General features: G+C 45.1%; 1 protein-coding gene across 7 annotated transcripts in view; it reads right to left on the minus strand.

The window, feature by feature from the left end:
• The window catches only part of RNF213 (ring finger protein 213), a 680,515-nt gene that overhangs the window by 237,639 nt on the left and 427,553 nt on the right, over positions 1-15,323 (minus strand). For all 7 annotated transcript variants that reach the window (XM_063928518.1, XM_063928521.1, XM_063928520.1 and 4 more), the window contains one exon: positions 4,372-4,467. In XM_063928518.1, coding sequence (XP_063784588.1) covers positions 4,372-4,467 — 96 coding nt within the window. The remainder of the gene's footprint in view (positions 1-4,371; positions 4,468-15,323) is intronic.

Raw genomic sequence — 15,323 nt, forward strand, 5'->3', positions numbered from 1 at the left:
TGATTATCACCTGCTGGGAATACAGCCTGTGAATGGCTTGCAATACTGTCTCCCTGTCTGAGGGAGACGTCGGTAAAGCAGACTTTATGAAACGGCGAGGGGAAGACGTCTCGAATTTCTTGAGACGGGTCCCCACCGTGCCTGAGACCGCTTGTAAAGCCTCAGCGTCATGCTGAGGACTTTGCGGAGGCGGGAGAGGGCTTTTGTGGGAATTGGCTGTTTGCTGTAGCCTTTTTCCTCTCCCTCTGCCACGGGGCAGAAATGAGGCGCCTTTTGCCCGCTTTATGGGGAAGAAAGGACTGCGCCTGATAATGCGGCGTCTTCTTAGGTTGAGAAGCTACCTGGGGTAAAATTGTGGATTTTCCAGCCGTTGCCGTGGCCACCAGGTCTGTTAGACCTACCCCAAATAACTCTTCCCTTTTATAAGGCGATACTTCCATATGCCTTTGGGATCAGCATCACCTGACCACTGTCTTGTCCATAACCTTCTTCTGGCAGAAATGGACAGCGCACTTACTCTTGATGCCAGTCGGCAAATATCCCTCTGTGCATCACGCATATATAGAAATGCATCTTTTAAATGCTCTATAGTTAGTAATATACTGTCCCTATCTAGGGTATCAATATTGTCAGTACGGGAATCCGACCAAGCCACCCCAGCACTGCACATCCAGGCTGAGGCGATTGTTGGTCGCAGTATTACACCCGTGTGAGTGTATATACATTTTAGGATATTTTACTGCTTTCTGTCAGTAGGTTCCTTAAGGGCGGCCGTATCCGGGGACGGTAGTGCCACCTGTTTAGACAAGCGTGTGAGCGCTTTATTCACCCTAAAGGGTGTTTCCCAACGTGCCCTATCCTCTGGTGGGAAGGGGTATGATGCCAATAACTTTTTTATCAGGGGAAACCCACGCATCATCACACACTTCATTTAATTCCTCAGATGCAGGACAAACTACAGGCAGTTTTTTCTCACCCAACATAATACCCTTTTTAGTGGTACTGGTATCAGAAATGTGTAAAAACATTTTTCATAGCCTCAATCATGTAACGTGTGGCCCTACTGGAAGTCACATTCGTCTCTTAATCGTCAACACTGGAGTCAGTATCCGTGTCGGCGTCTGTATCTGCCATCTGCGGTAACGGGCGTTTTAGAGCCCCAGATGGCTTTTGAGACACCTGGACAGGCACAGACTGAGTCGCCGGCCGTCTCATGTCATCAATCTTTTGTAAAGAGCTGACACGGTCACATAATTCCTTCCATAAGCTCATCCACTCAGGTGTCGACTCCCTAGGGGGTGACATCTCTGTTACAGGCAATTGCTCCGCCTCCACCTCATTTTCCTCCTCATACATGTCGACTCAACGTACCGACACACAGCACACACACAGGGAATGCTCTGATAGAGGACAGGACCACACTAGCCCTTTGGGGAGACAGAGGGAGAGTATGCCAGCACACACCAGAGCACTATATATATATATATACAGGGATAACCTTATATAAGTGTTTTTCCCCTTATAGCTGCTGTATTGTTATACTGCGCTTAATTAGTGCCCCCCTCTCTTTTTTAACCCCTTTCTGTAGTGTAGTAACTGCAGGGGAGAGCCAGGGAGCTTCCCTCCAACGGAGCTGTGAGAGAAAATGGCGCCAGTGTGCTGAGGAGATAGGCTCCGCCCCCTTCTCGGCGGCCTTTTCTCCCATTTTTCTGTGGAATCTGGCAGGGGTTAAAATACACCCATATAGCCCTGGGGGTTATATGTGGTGTATTTATGCCAGCCAAGGTGTTTTACATTGCTGCTCAGGGCGCCCCCCCCTAGCGCCCTGCACCCTCAGTGACCGGAGTGTGAAGTGTGCCTGAGTAACAATGGCGCACAGCTGCAGTGCTGTGCGCTACCTTGTTGAAGACTGATGTCTTCTGCCGCCGATTTTTCCGGACCTTTTCTTGCTTCTGGCTCTGTAAGGGGGCCGGCGGCGCGGCTCCGGGACCGAGCTCCGAGGCTGGGCCTGTGTTCGGTCCCTCTGGAGCTAATGGTGTCCAGTAGCCTAAGAAGCCCAATCCACTCTGCACGCAGGTGAGTTCGCTTCTTCTTCCCTTAGTCCCTCGATGCAGTGAGCCTGTTGCCAGCAGGTCTCACTGAAAATAAAAAACCTAAAACTAAACTTTTCACTAAGAAGCTCAGGAGAGCCCCTAGTGTGCACCCTTCTCGGCCGGGCACAAAAATCTAACTGAGGCTTGGAGGAGGGTCATAGGGGGAGGAGCCAGTGCACACCAGGTAGTCCTAAAGCTTTTACTTTTGTGCCCAGTCTCCTGCGGAGCCGCTATTCCCCATGGTCCTTACGGAGTTCCCAGCATCCACTAGGACGTCAGAGAAAAGAGCATAAACATCAATAATTACATCATGCGGGCACTCCTACATGGGTGGAGGAGGGTGCTGCCACTGGCCATGCTGCCTTGGCCCCGCCACTGGCCGGATTCTGGCACCTGTACAATGTAGTTGACAGGCGCAGTATCCAGCGCATGCACAGTAGCGGCAACGTAAGTGCAGCTGGATATGGCTCCTGCAGAGCATCCCAGTATGTGTGATGTTGGCTGCTGGGCTCCAGTCGCTCTAGCCGGGAGCAGTGTGTTCCACTGTCGCATGACTCCCAGCCAGAGGGACAGGAGCTGGGCAATTACAAGGGGGCCATCACAAACAACCGGGACCCCAAAGAGGCGGCCCAGCAGCCAACATCACACACATTGCAGTAGCCAAATCCGGCTGCAAATGCACCATAGGAAACCACACCTGCCGGTAAGTGAGCAATGCAAGCGGGACGCCACATTCACACATTGCACACCATATGAGGCACAGCACCATCTGTGCAATCACCAGGGGGGCACATAAGATCCAGGATTAAGGGTTCAAAGGTGTTCCTAAAAATAATCTTATCCCCAATCTTAAATGGGAATTTTCCTGTGGTGACACTGCACTGACGGAGATTGACTTTTCCTAAGACTTTATTTGAATAAATTTTTAGATCACAAGATCTGTTCTTATACACCCAATAGGGGAATAAACCATCAGTCTCATTTCACTTCTCTCCGTTCTTATTTCTTTTTACTATACATTCCTTGTACAGCCAAAATATCAGCACAACTACACTACATCCGGTTTCTCGGTCGACCACACTTTGGTCGACATAGTCACTAGGCCGACATGACAAAAGGTCGACATGAGTTTTTCACAACAGTTTTAATTTTTTGAGCTTTTTCATACTTTACGATCCACGTGGACTACGATTGGGAACGGTAACCTAAGCATGTTGAGGGGACACGGTGCACTAATTGGGGTTCCTGGTCACTCTATGATGAAAATGAAAAAAAAAAAAAACCCTCATGTCGACCTAATGCTTTTGTTGACCTATTTTTGGTGTCGACTTAGTCACTGTCAACCAATAGTGTGGTCGCCCTATGAACCACACGCCTACAGTACATCCACCCCCCCCCCCTTTGTAACCTGAGTGCAGCGCAGTATCCTCACCATACTATATTTACTTTAAAAGGAGGGAACACCTTCAGCACCTACATCCCTTTCATATCTGTGGAGCGCAGTGTTATCCATCGAAATATAACTCAGAGCTCATAATAGCTTAAAAAAAAACAACAGATCAACATGTGCACAATGACTGTACCCTATAAATACAATAATACTTGTCATTAGATTCTCATTTTACACCACAGATGCCTGTATATAGTAATTTATGACACTGAATGCATCAAGGGCATGCGCGAGTCTGTATAATCCATCCATTAGGGACTGGAGCATGCAGAAATTTATAGCAGGTAAAAGGGATTAGGTTAATGATTCATTTCACACTGCATTTTGCAGAAGATTTTCAATTAATGTTTGGCTTTTTGGGGTAAAATGTTAATGTTGCAGATTGTTGGGTATTTACCCTGCACAGAAACAATATAACACACCCAAGTCAAACTCTCTCTGCACATGTTATATCTGCCCCCCCCCCCCCCCCCCCCCACCACACTGCAGTGCAATTGTTTTTGCCCATTAGAGGACAAATATGCTGCTGCAATCAAGTCTGAATTAGGCCCTGAGTCTGTGGGAGGCAAGATGAGGAAGACAGAGCATTCTAGTGCACTCGGAGTCATATCCTATTACTTTTAGTTAAGGGTCTTGGCTGTGAGGGGCAGGCATTAATGATGACAGCAGTGACATATGTATTATATATACATACACACATTTATATATATATATATATACATATATACATACACACACATATACATACATATACACACACACACACACACATATACAGTATCCTTCAGTTGGGGAGGGAAACAGGAAACCTGGATCACGGGAACTTACTTTGCTGATGCAACAAGATTTGCTCCTTGAGAACCCTCTTCAAAATCCGTCTGTATGATAAGAATTAGATTTCCAGATAAATACTCCAGAAAACTCCTGAATTGGAAGAAAAGACTATTTATAAAACTGAAATAAAAACAAGGCAATCAGAGGCCTGCACTAGACTTATGACTACACAGGGACTGCGATCAGATGTACTTTACACAGTAAGGACCAGAGCTGATGAAGGGCACATTCTCTTCAGCACTTGTGATGTCGTTGCACCTACAGGATGTGTGAGCATTGTAGTATACTCTTTATAGTATACTCATTATAGTATACTCCTAACTACAGTATACTCATGAGCATTGAAGAATTGCACAGAATTAAACTGTGTCATTTGCGAGTGGCCGGGTTTCTAGAGAGAGGGGTCATTCTATTTTTTAGGATTATTTGCAAGAGGAGTAAAGTCAGAACCTAAACACTGGTTTGTTTCTCTCTTGAGACACAAGCAAGAAGAGAGTAAATAACAGCAAACAGTCCCAATTCTAACTCGAGTATCATAAATTGAATAATAGAAGAGGACCGAAACAAATGGTTGAAGCACAGTAGTTTGTTACAGTTGCCTAATAATAATAGTGGGCCATACAAACAAAAGTAGGCAACAGGCGTTTAATGCAAAAGACTAGTCGCATTACATATGCCTGCGCCATGTCGTAGGGAGGTGTATTCAGCTGCAAGGTGGAGTATTCAGTTGCAGAGTAATGATTTGATTCTCCGGTCGGTACAATACTGGGGGTTGTCCACCAGTTGTCGCTTTTGGAAACCCCCCATTGCGCATGCATGAAGTCTCCATTGTAGGGTCAAACGATGCTTCCGGTTTAAGAAGTAATTTTTTTAGATGCTTATTTATTTATTTCTATATATTATGTTGGATAAACAGTACTGCAATTTACGCATGTCTTCCAAGACTTACCACGATAACACGATTTATTACACACAGCAAATTTTATCGTTTAGCTGATTGCGTGCGTCTATTACCCCTCTGAAAATGACAGTTAACAACTACCGTACACATCAAGAGAAACATAGTTTTTAACACTGTAAATGTTTACGTTTTCGTTCTGGGTAACATGATTACGTGCGTCTATTACCCCATTAAGAAAATGCTTTTATAATGAGTTAACTGTGCATGTTTTATTATACTGTTTATACCAGTGGTTCCCAAACTTTTTTGAATCATGGCGCCCTAGAGTATCAGAATTTTTTCACGGCACCCCTAAGCCAAAAGTTTCTTATTGAGAATTTTAGAAAACAATAAGTAAATTATGCTTATGTGTCATCCTTAAGGGCCCCATACACTAGGACGACCACATGTCGGAGGCGATCGCAGGCGATCACCCCGCCAGCCTCCCCCTGGGGGGCAGTATCGGCCAAGATATATCGTATGCTTCCCTTTTGCATACGATATATCTTGGCCAATCCTGGGCGATCCCAGCCATGACCCCAGGTCGGACCAGATTGAACGTGCAGCACATTCAATCTGGAGGATCCGATCCGATACTCACGGGAACGCGCATCAGATCGGATTCACTAAAAAAATGCCCGATTTCATACGATATATCGGGCCGAATGCCCGAAATTGGGCATTATCGCTCTAGTGTAAGGGGCCCTTTAGTTTCTTTAGTGTAGTGCGGGACAATATTTGCTTCTGTTTGTCCTCATATTTTATTATTAGCAGCCACAAGCGCTGGTTTTGCCTATTACTTTGACCAAAAATAGCTTGAATTAGTCCTGGACCACCAATCCAAGGCACCCCTGCCAGTGTCCTGAGGCGCCCCTGGGTGCCTAGGTCACACAGTTTGGGAACCACTGGTTTATACAGTAATGTATATTGCTGGGGCACCCATGATCACTCACGGTGACTACAGTACTAATTTCAGCACAGGAAAACATAATTATTTATTTTTTGTATTGAGCAGATTGTGTGCGTCTATTACCGCATCAAGAAAATGACAATGAACAGTGAAATTAATGAATGTGCAAGGCTTGATACTGGTCTAGTTTAGTAAGGTACAGCGGTACTCTCAACGTTTAGCATGCTCATGAACCCGGGATCGATTTTCGGACGTGGAAATTTTAAAACAATGTTTTTTTTGCAATCAGTATCATGATGTCCTATACTGTACATATTTTACACTAGCTGTTCTACCTGTTCTTTGCACAGGAGTTTCTGATTTTCACGGTTGTACATATAAAGGAGTGTTAAAAATTTGGTAAAACTAAAGAGATGTAAATTTGAGATGTCTTAATCTAAGTAATTATTAATCCATGGTTCTTGGTGTTACCCGAGGAGTAGCCGTAGCAGATACGGTAAAAAAGTGACAGGACCATTTTTGTAGTTTATTTAATTCTACACACTGGTGGTGCAATCCAAATTTTTGATTGTCCATTTGGGCGTTATCGTTCACGCAACGCAAGACACGCACCAGTAATGACGTCATTATGTCAACCACCTTTTCATCTTCTTAGGGGAGGTTTATTAAAATTCTGATAAAGTAGTTTTCCTATTTCCCAACTGAAGAATACCTACAGATGGAGCTTCCCTCATCTTTGCAGTTTCTCTGCCTAAACGGAAGTTTAGTTGCACCTAGGCGATAGCTTAGGTTGTTGAGTCTATGCACGGACAGGTGCGTTGATTCACGACTACATACTCAGCATGCAATACACATCTCCACAACTGGGTGGCTAATGCTCCACTAATCCAGTACTTTAGAGCGAATAGTGGCGGAATGATCTACAAGCTCTGGCAAATGTTCAGTGCTGACTGTAATGTTAATGTACTGTATGCTGTACACACAGACCAATGGTCAGACAGTACGTATTAAAACACTTGTCCATTGTCGTGTTACTGTTTGTGAGCGTCCAAGTCCCGTAGACAAAGCAATAGATTTAAATTAAAATAGTGTATACATATGCAACTAATGTGTTAAAGCAATAATGTGGTTAATTGACGTTAAAGTATGTACAGTATACTGTATGTTTTGTACAATATGAGTGTCCAAGTCCTGTACCGGCATAAACAAACACCATCTTCCATGAAGCGTCGTGGGCAAGCGGTGAAGTCTTCCGCATTCCATGCTTAGAGTCCTGGGTTCGATTCCCAAAGTGCGAGTGCATGTTTATTTTTTCTGAGACTTTATTGATTTGATTTTTTTTTATCTATTAATATACCTTCACATTCCATAGAAGTGTGCACACAGGTTTTACATAAATCAGGGTAAATCTGCAGGAGCGTCTCATTCCACTATCTAAAATACACAGTGGCAATGAGGTCCGTAGACATATCAATAAATATAATTAGTGTATCCTGACGCAACTAACTGTTCGAGCAACACAGTACTGTAGTTCAGTTAGAGAATCTGTGTTGTACTGTATGAGAAGGAATCACTGCTACCATTTACACAAGAGTTTGTGTCTTTATCAAAGCGACTGCAGTTCTCTATCTGATCTTCATTTACATACAGTTGTTGTCAATTTATTGTAACCTGACCTCCCTCTTTGTCTGTGAAATTAGCAGGCTTCCATGGGGGAGGGGGAAAGTGGGTGGGTGGAGGTGGTGGCTAAATACAGTGTTCTGCATTATGAGCGTCCAAGTCCAGTAACGGCATAAACAAACACCAATGGGAAGGGATCACTGCTTACAATACATGTACACATGAGCTTGCGTATCTTCCATGAAGTGTCGTGGGCAAGCGGTGAAGTCTTCCGCATCTCATGCTTAGAGTCCCAGGTTTGATTCCCAAAGAACGAGTGCATGTTTACTTTTTATGACACTTTATTGATTTGATTTTTTTAATCTATTGTAATATACCTTCACATTCCATAGAAGTGTGCACACAGGTTTTACATAAATCAGGGTAAGTCTGCAGGAGCGTCTCATTCCACTATCTAAAATACACAGTGGCAATGAGGTCCGTAGACATATCAATAAATATAATTAGTGTATCCTGACGCAACTAACTGTTCGAGCAACACAGTACTGTAGTTCATCGCTAGAGAATCTGTGTTGTACTGTATTAGAAGGAATCACTGCTACCATTTACACAAGAAATTGTGTCTCTATCAAAGCGACTGCAGTTCTCTATCTGATCTTTATTTACATACAGATGTTGTCAATTTCTTGTAACCTGGCCTCCCTCCCTGTCTGTGAAATTAGTAGGCTAACGGGGGGGGGGGGAGGGGTTGGGGGGGGGGGAAGGTGGTGGCTAAATACCGTGTTTTGTGACATAAGCGTCCAAGTCCCGTAACGCTCCTGCATCACTGCCCTGATTCATGTAAAACCTGTGTGCATACAGTATTTCTATTGACTGTAAAGGTACAGTACAGTATATTACAATAGAAAAAAAAATTAATAAAGTGTCAGGAAAAAAAAGGCATGCACACGCCTCATGACAGATACACAAGCTCATGTCTAAATGTAAGCAGTGATCCCTTGCCATTGGTTTTAGTGTATGCCCTAATGGCTACGGGATTTGGCCGCTCGTATCCCTAACTTCAATGGATCATACTGTAGCTTAAACATGTTGTTTTGCATCTGTATACACTATGTTTATTAATTGCTCATTCTACAGACCTCATTGCCGCTGTGTATTTTAGCTAGGGGATTCAGACGCTTCTTCAGCATTGCCATGTAATCTGCAAAGCCTACAGTCTGCCATCGCTCGCTCCATAGCTGTGGGCTGCCACAAGACACCGGGTCACAGGTGGCAGCCATTTTGACAGTTTGCTATGTGCTCGAGTCCGGTGTATCATACGGTGCATAGTGCTCGCTTATCCCTATCGCCGCTGTGTATTTTAGCTAGGGGATTCAGACGCTCCTTCAGCATTGCCCCGTAACCTGAAAAACCTATGCCATCGCTGGCTCCATAACGGAGGGCTGCCACGAGGCAAGGGGTCACGGGTGGCAGCCATTTTGTCAGTTTGCTATGCGGTCAAGTCTTGTGTATTCTAATGTGCATAGAGCTCGCTTATCCCTATTACTAGGGTATTGAGACGCTCCTTCAGCATTGCCCAGATTTTTGCAAAACCGATGTCATCGCTCGTTCTATAGCTGAGGGCTTTGATGAGGCACAGGGTCAGGGGTGGTAGGCATGTCAATCGAGTCTGGCCTGCTACAGCATTGTATGTGTACCGTACGGTGCATAGAGTTCGCTTATCCTCATAGCCGCTGTGTATTTTAGATACGCTTCTGCAGCCTTGCCCTGCTTTATGAAAAACTTGTGTGCACACTTCTATTGAATGTGAAGGTATATTACAACAGATACAAAAAGAAAAAATTAATACAGTGTCAGGAAACAATTAACATGCATTCACACTTTGGGAATCGAACCCAGGACTCTAAGCATTGGAAGCGGCACACTTCACCACTCGGACACGTCGCCGCATGAAAGATACATAAGCCCATTGGTTTTGATTATGCCGTAATGGCTACGGGATTTGGATGTTCGCATACTGTATCCCTAATATCAATAGACCATACCTGTAACACGTTCGTTTGCGTCTGTATACACTACTATTTAAATTTGTTGATTTGTCTGTGGGACTTGGACGCTCACATATTTCTAACGTCAATGGACTATATTGTGGCTTTATCACGTTCACTTGCGTCTGCATATACTGTACTAAATACAGTACTATATACTGTATTTGACATACTGTAGCGTAATGAGACGCACCAGTAAAGCAGTTCTTACGCTGTAGTTCAGTATTGTATTTTAATGGAGACCACACGCATGCGCAATGGCAATTTTAAAAAGCGACATCTGGTGGATGATCACAGGTACTACACTCAAAGGTAACGCCAAACGCTCTGTGCGCCTCCCTATGACTAGGCAAGCCTCCTTGCACCCAGGCACGCTGCGTATTCCTGATCGCGACTAATGCCTCAGCCAGCAAAGATAACTGAGGCTCCATCTGTATGTTACATTACAACTTCCTAACATACCGGGAAGTATGAGAATTAGTGAAGAGTCAGTGAGTCAGTGAGAAATACTGTATGGTAAAAAAGTGACAAGACCATTTTTGTAATTTATTAAATTCTACACACTGGAGGCGCCATGCAAATTTTGATTCGATTGTCTATCTGGGCATCATCGTTCATGCAATGCAAGCCATGCATCAGTAATGATGTCATTATGTCAACCCCCTTTTCATTCCCTTAGGGGAGGTTTCTTAAAATTCTAATAACAGGGTATATTATAGCTTACCTCTTCGTATTCCCTATGTTGTTGCACTGTCAATTGCTATTTTGGAATTTTTTTATTCTTTTTTTACCAAGTATTGCATTTATGATTATGTGGTTGTATTTGCTGGAATACCGATCGTACTTCTTGTCCTATCTGTTTACAGCCTTTTTGACTTTGTAACTGTTTAATGGTTTCTTCTTTAAACTAATAAAACAGATTGTACCAAAATTCTAATTACTGTACGTAGTTTTCCTATTTTCAACCTAAAGAATACCTACTGTATGTTAAATTTCAGCTTCCTAACATATCGTGAAGTAAGAAAATTAGTGATGAGTCTGTCAGTGAGTGAGTGAGTGAGTGAGAGATACAATAAAAAGTGACAGGACCATCTTTGTAGTTTATTAATTTCTACACATTGGAGGTGCAATCCAAATTTTGATCCGATTGTCCATTTGGGCGTTATCGATCACGCAATGCAAGCCACGCATCGGTAATTACATCATTATGTCGACCCCCTTTTCATCCCCTTAGGGGAGGTTATTAAATTACTTAGATTTAGTACGATGTGGTATAGACGGGGTCCAAAGGAGCCAGTGCACTTTAAATTTTCTTCACTGGGTGAAGAAAATCCTATTTTCTCTAGCATCCATAAGGGATATTGGGGGAGACTTAGTACGATGGGGATGACCCAAAGCTTCCAGAACAGGCGGGAACGTGCGGAGACTGCTGCAGCACCGCCTGCCCAAACTGGGTATCCTCTTAGGCCAGGGTGTCAAACTTGTAGAACTTAACAAAAGTGTTCTTCCCCGACCAGGTAGTAGCTCGGCACAGTTGCAAAGCTGAGACTCCATGGGCAGCTGCCCAGGAAGAGCCCACGGATCTCTTAGAGTGTGCCTTCAGAGACTTAGGAACAGGTAAGGCTGACGACACATAGGCCTGTTGGATAGTAAGCCTAATCCAACGAGCAATGGAATGCTTCGAAGCAGGACAACCCTATTTCTGTGCATCATAGAGCACGAACAAGGAATCCGTCTTTCTGATCCAAGCTGTTCGCTTGACATAGATTTTCAATGCACGCACAGCAGCCAATGCTTCCGGAGGAGCTGAAGAACCAGAACCCGACTGAACCACAATAGGTTGATTCAGGTGAAACGCGGAGACAAACTTTAGCAGGAACTGCTGTCTAGTCCTGAGCTCCGCTCTGTCCTCGTAAAAGACCAAGGAGGGACTTTTACACGATAAGGCCCCCAATTCTGTGACAAGTCTAGCAGAAGCCAGGGCCAGTAACATCACCGTCTTCCACGTGACGTACTTGTCTTCTACCGTCATCAGAGGTTCTAACCAGGAGGACTGTAGAAATGAAAACACTACAGTAAAATCCAATGCGTCACAAAGGGAGGCTGTATGTTGAGTACCCCTTGCAAGAAGTCTTAACTTCTGGCAACACTGCCAATTTCTTCTGGAAGAAAATGGAGAGAGCTGAAATCTGGACCTTAAGGGAACCCAGACGTAAGCCCTTATCCACACCAGCCTGCAGGAAACGCAAGAAGCTTGGCTCTGCAGCTGGATATGTGCGTTCATCGCACCCCCTCCAGATATGATGATAGTGTTTTGACGTCACAGGTTTCCTGGCCTGAACCATGGTAGCAGTAACCTTCTTGGAAAGGCCCTTGTGAGCCAGGATGTTCCGCTCAACCTCCATGACATCAAACGAAGTCGCCGTAAGTCCGGGTAGACGAACAGTCCTTGTTGAAGATCTCTTCTAAGAGGTAGAGGCCAATGGTCTTCTACGGACATGTCTAGAAGAACCACGTACCACGCCCTCCAAGACCAATCCGGGGCAATCAGAATTGCCTGGACTCCCTGATATCTGTTGCACTTGAGCATCCTTGGGAGCAACGGAATCGGAGGAAACAGGTAGACCAGCCGGTAAGGTCAAGGCAACGTCAGTGCATCTACTGCCCTCGCCTGAGGGTCCCTGGTTCATGAACAATATCAATGAAGCTTCTTGTTGAGACGAGAAGCCATCATGTCTACATATCTATCTGTGGGCAGCCCCACTGGTGGACGATCTGTTGGATCACCTGCTGGAGACCCCACTCCCCCGCGTGGAGATCGTGATGACTCAGGAAATCCACTTCCCAGTTGTCCACACCCGGAATGAAGATTGCCGACATTGCTCTTGCATTTCTTTCTGCCCAAAGGAGTATTTTTGAAACCTGTCAACCTCTTTGTCGACTGATGTATGCCACTGCTGTGGCGTTGTCCGACCGTACCTAGATCGCCCGAAGTTCGAGAATGTTGATCAGAAGGAGAGCTTCATGGACTGACCACCTGCCCTGGAACTGCGCCCCTTGGGAGACAGCTCCCCATCCTATCAGTTGAGGATCCATCCATGGTGTGACAGAAGTTGGATTGTGCGGTCGATATGGAGCAGCAAAAGCTCCATGGATCTGGCTTTGATCAGAAGATCGTCCAGGTAAGGAACAATATTGACTCCCTGGACCTGCAGCTGGAACATCATCTGCGCCATCACCTTTGTGAACACCCTCAGAGTTGTGGACAGGCCGAAGGGTAGTGCCTGTAATTGGTAGTGATTGTCCAATAGGGCAAACCTCAGGTACGCCTGATGAGGCAGCCAAATCGGAATATGGAGATAGGCGTCCTTGATATCCAAGTAAACCGTGAATTTCTGTTCTTCCAGGCCTGCGATCACTGCTCACAAGGATTCGATCTTGAACTTGAACACCTTCAGGTTAGAGTTCAAGGATTTCAGATTGAAAATGGGCCTTACGAAACGTTCAGTTTCGGCACCACAATCAGGTTGGAGTAATAACCCTTGCCTTGTTGTGGAATTGGTACTGGAACAATGACGTGGGACTGTACCAACATTTGGATGGCCTGTTGCAACGTAACCCGCATATCCTCCAAGGGTGGTAAGCTTGATTTGATAAATCGTTGGGGAGGAGCACTGTCGAACTCCAGCTTGTAGCCTTAAGAAACGAGATCCCTGACCCAGGTATCCTGGCAGGAAGTCTCCCAGATGCGGCTGAAGTGACGCAGTCGAGCTCTCACCTCGATATCCCCCCCGGGGTGGGTGGGCACCGTCATGCTGAGGCCTTAGTGGAAGCAGAACTGGTGGTCTGTTCTTGAGAGCTGGTGCTGGCAGGTTTTCTTGACTTACCTCTGGTGCCTATAGCCGCACTGGAGGCACCTCTGGCCTTAGATCGAAATCTATTAGACCGAAAAGACTGAACAGACGGCCCTGGGTAGGAGCGTCTCACCGGCGGAGCCCCAGAGGGGAGAAACCTGGATTTCCCAGCCGTAACTTTGGAAATCCATGTATCTAACTCAACCCCAAAGAGCCATTCCCCTGAAAAGGGGAGGGTTTCTACACTGCGTTTGGATTCCGCGTCTATCCACTGACACAACCACAAGGCCCTGCGCGCCGACAATTTGATGGCAGAAGTCCTAGCATTAATACTACCCATCTCCTTAAGCGAATCACACAGGACGCGTGTAGTGTCCTGAATGTGCTTAAGGAGGGCTACTATAGTGGCCAGAGGCACGGCCTCAGAGAGGCCCTCCTGAATTTGAATGGCCCAGAAATGAATGGCATGGGTTATCTAGCAACCCGCAATGACCGGTCGTTAAGAGACACCTGCTGCCACGTAAAAAGATTTGACCTTTATGGTAATGGAGCATGGGGCAAGCAGCAATGCCTTTTTGGATAGGCGAGAGACTGACACATCAACCCCCGGAGGTTCCTCCAAACATTTTCCTACCTTCAGGAGTAAATGGGAAAGTGCACAAAAACTTTTTTGACACTTGAAATTTTTTGTCTGGATTTGTCCAGACCAGCTTTAATAGGTCATCTAACTCTGCAGAATCAGGGAAAGTGACATTAGGCTTGCTTTGTGTAAAGCATAGGTTCTCAAACTCGGTCCTCAGGACCCCACACAGTGCATGTTTTGCAGATAACCCAGCAGGTGCACAGGTGAATTAATTACTCTCTGACACATTTTTAAAGGTCCACAGGTGGAGTTAATTATTTTACTTGTCATTCTGTGAAGAGACCTGCAAAACATGCACTGTGTGAGAACCTGTGCATGTTTGAGAACAGAGTTTGAGAATCTGTGGTGTAAAGAAAAACGCTGTGTAGCAGCATCCTCTAGAGGGAGCTTTAACACGTCCTGAATAGCCAGAATTAGGAGTTCAATACCCTGAGCAGAATCAGGATCCCCACTAACGGGGTCTAAGTCCTCCCCATCCTACTGCACATCGTCATCTGAGTCAGATAGCAAACCACGAAAATAACAAACCAGAAAAATAAATTGAAGAAAACTCTCTGGAGCTCAGAAATGTGCATCCTCTCCTGAGGGCACTTTTTTCTAAACTGCCTGTGGGAGGGGGCATAGAGGGGAGGAGCCAGCACACCCAGTGAAGAAAATTTAAAGTGCACTGGCTTCTTTGGACCCCGTCTATACCCATTGTACCAAGTCTCCCCCAATAACCCTTATGGGTGCTAGAAAAATTCTAATTACGTCGTTTTCCTATTTTCCACCTGAAGAATATATATATATATATATATATATATTCAGAATAAGGATGGTGGAGTACTGATAATCTCTTAATGTAAGCGAAAAATAGGATTTTGGTACTTACCAGGTAAATACTTTTTTTTTAATCCATAGGGGGCACTGGAGTACTCTTGGGATATGGACT

The sequence above is a fragment of the Pseudophryne corroboree genome, chromosome 6 (genome assembly GCF_028390025.1).
Source record: "Pseudophryne corroboree isolate aPseCor3 chromosome 6, aPseCor3.hap2, whole genome shotgun sequence".
NCBI classification, from domain to species: Eukaryota; Metazoa; Chordata; class Amphibia; order Anura; family Myobatrachidae; genus Pseudophryne; species Pseudophryne corroboree.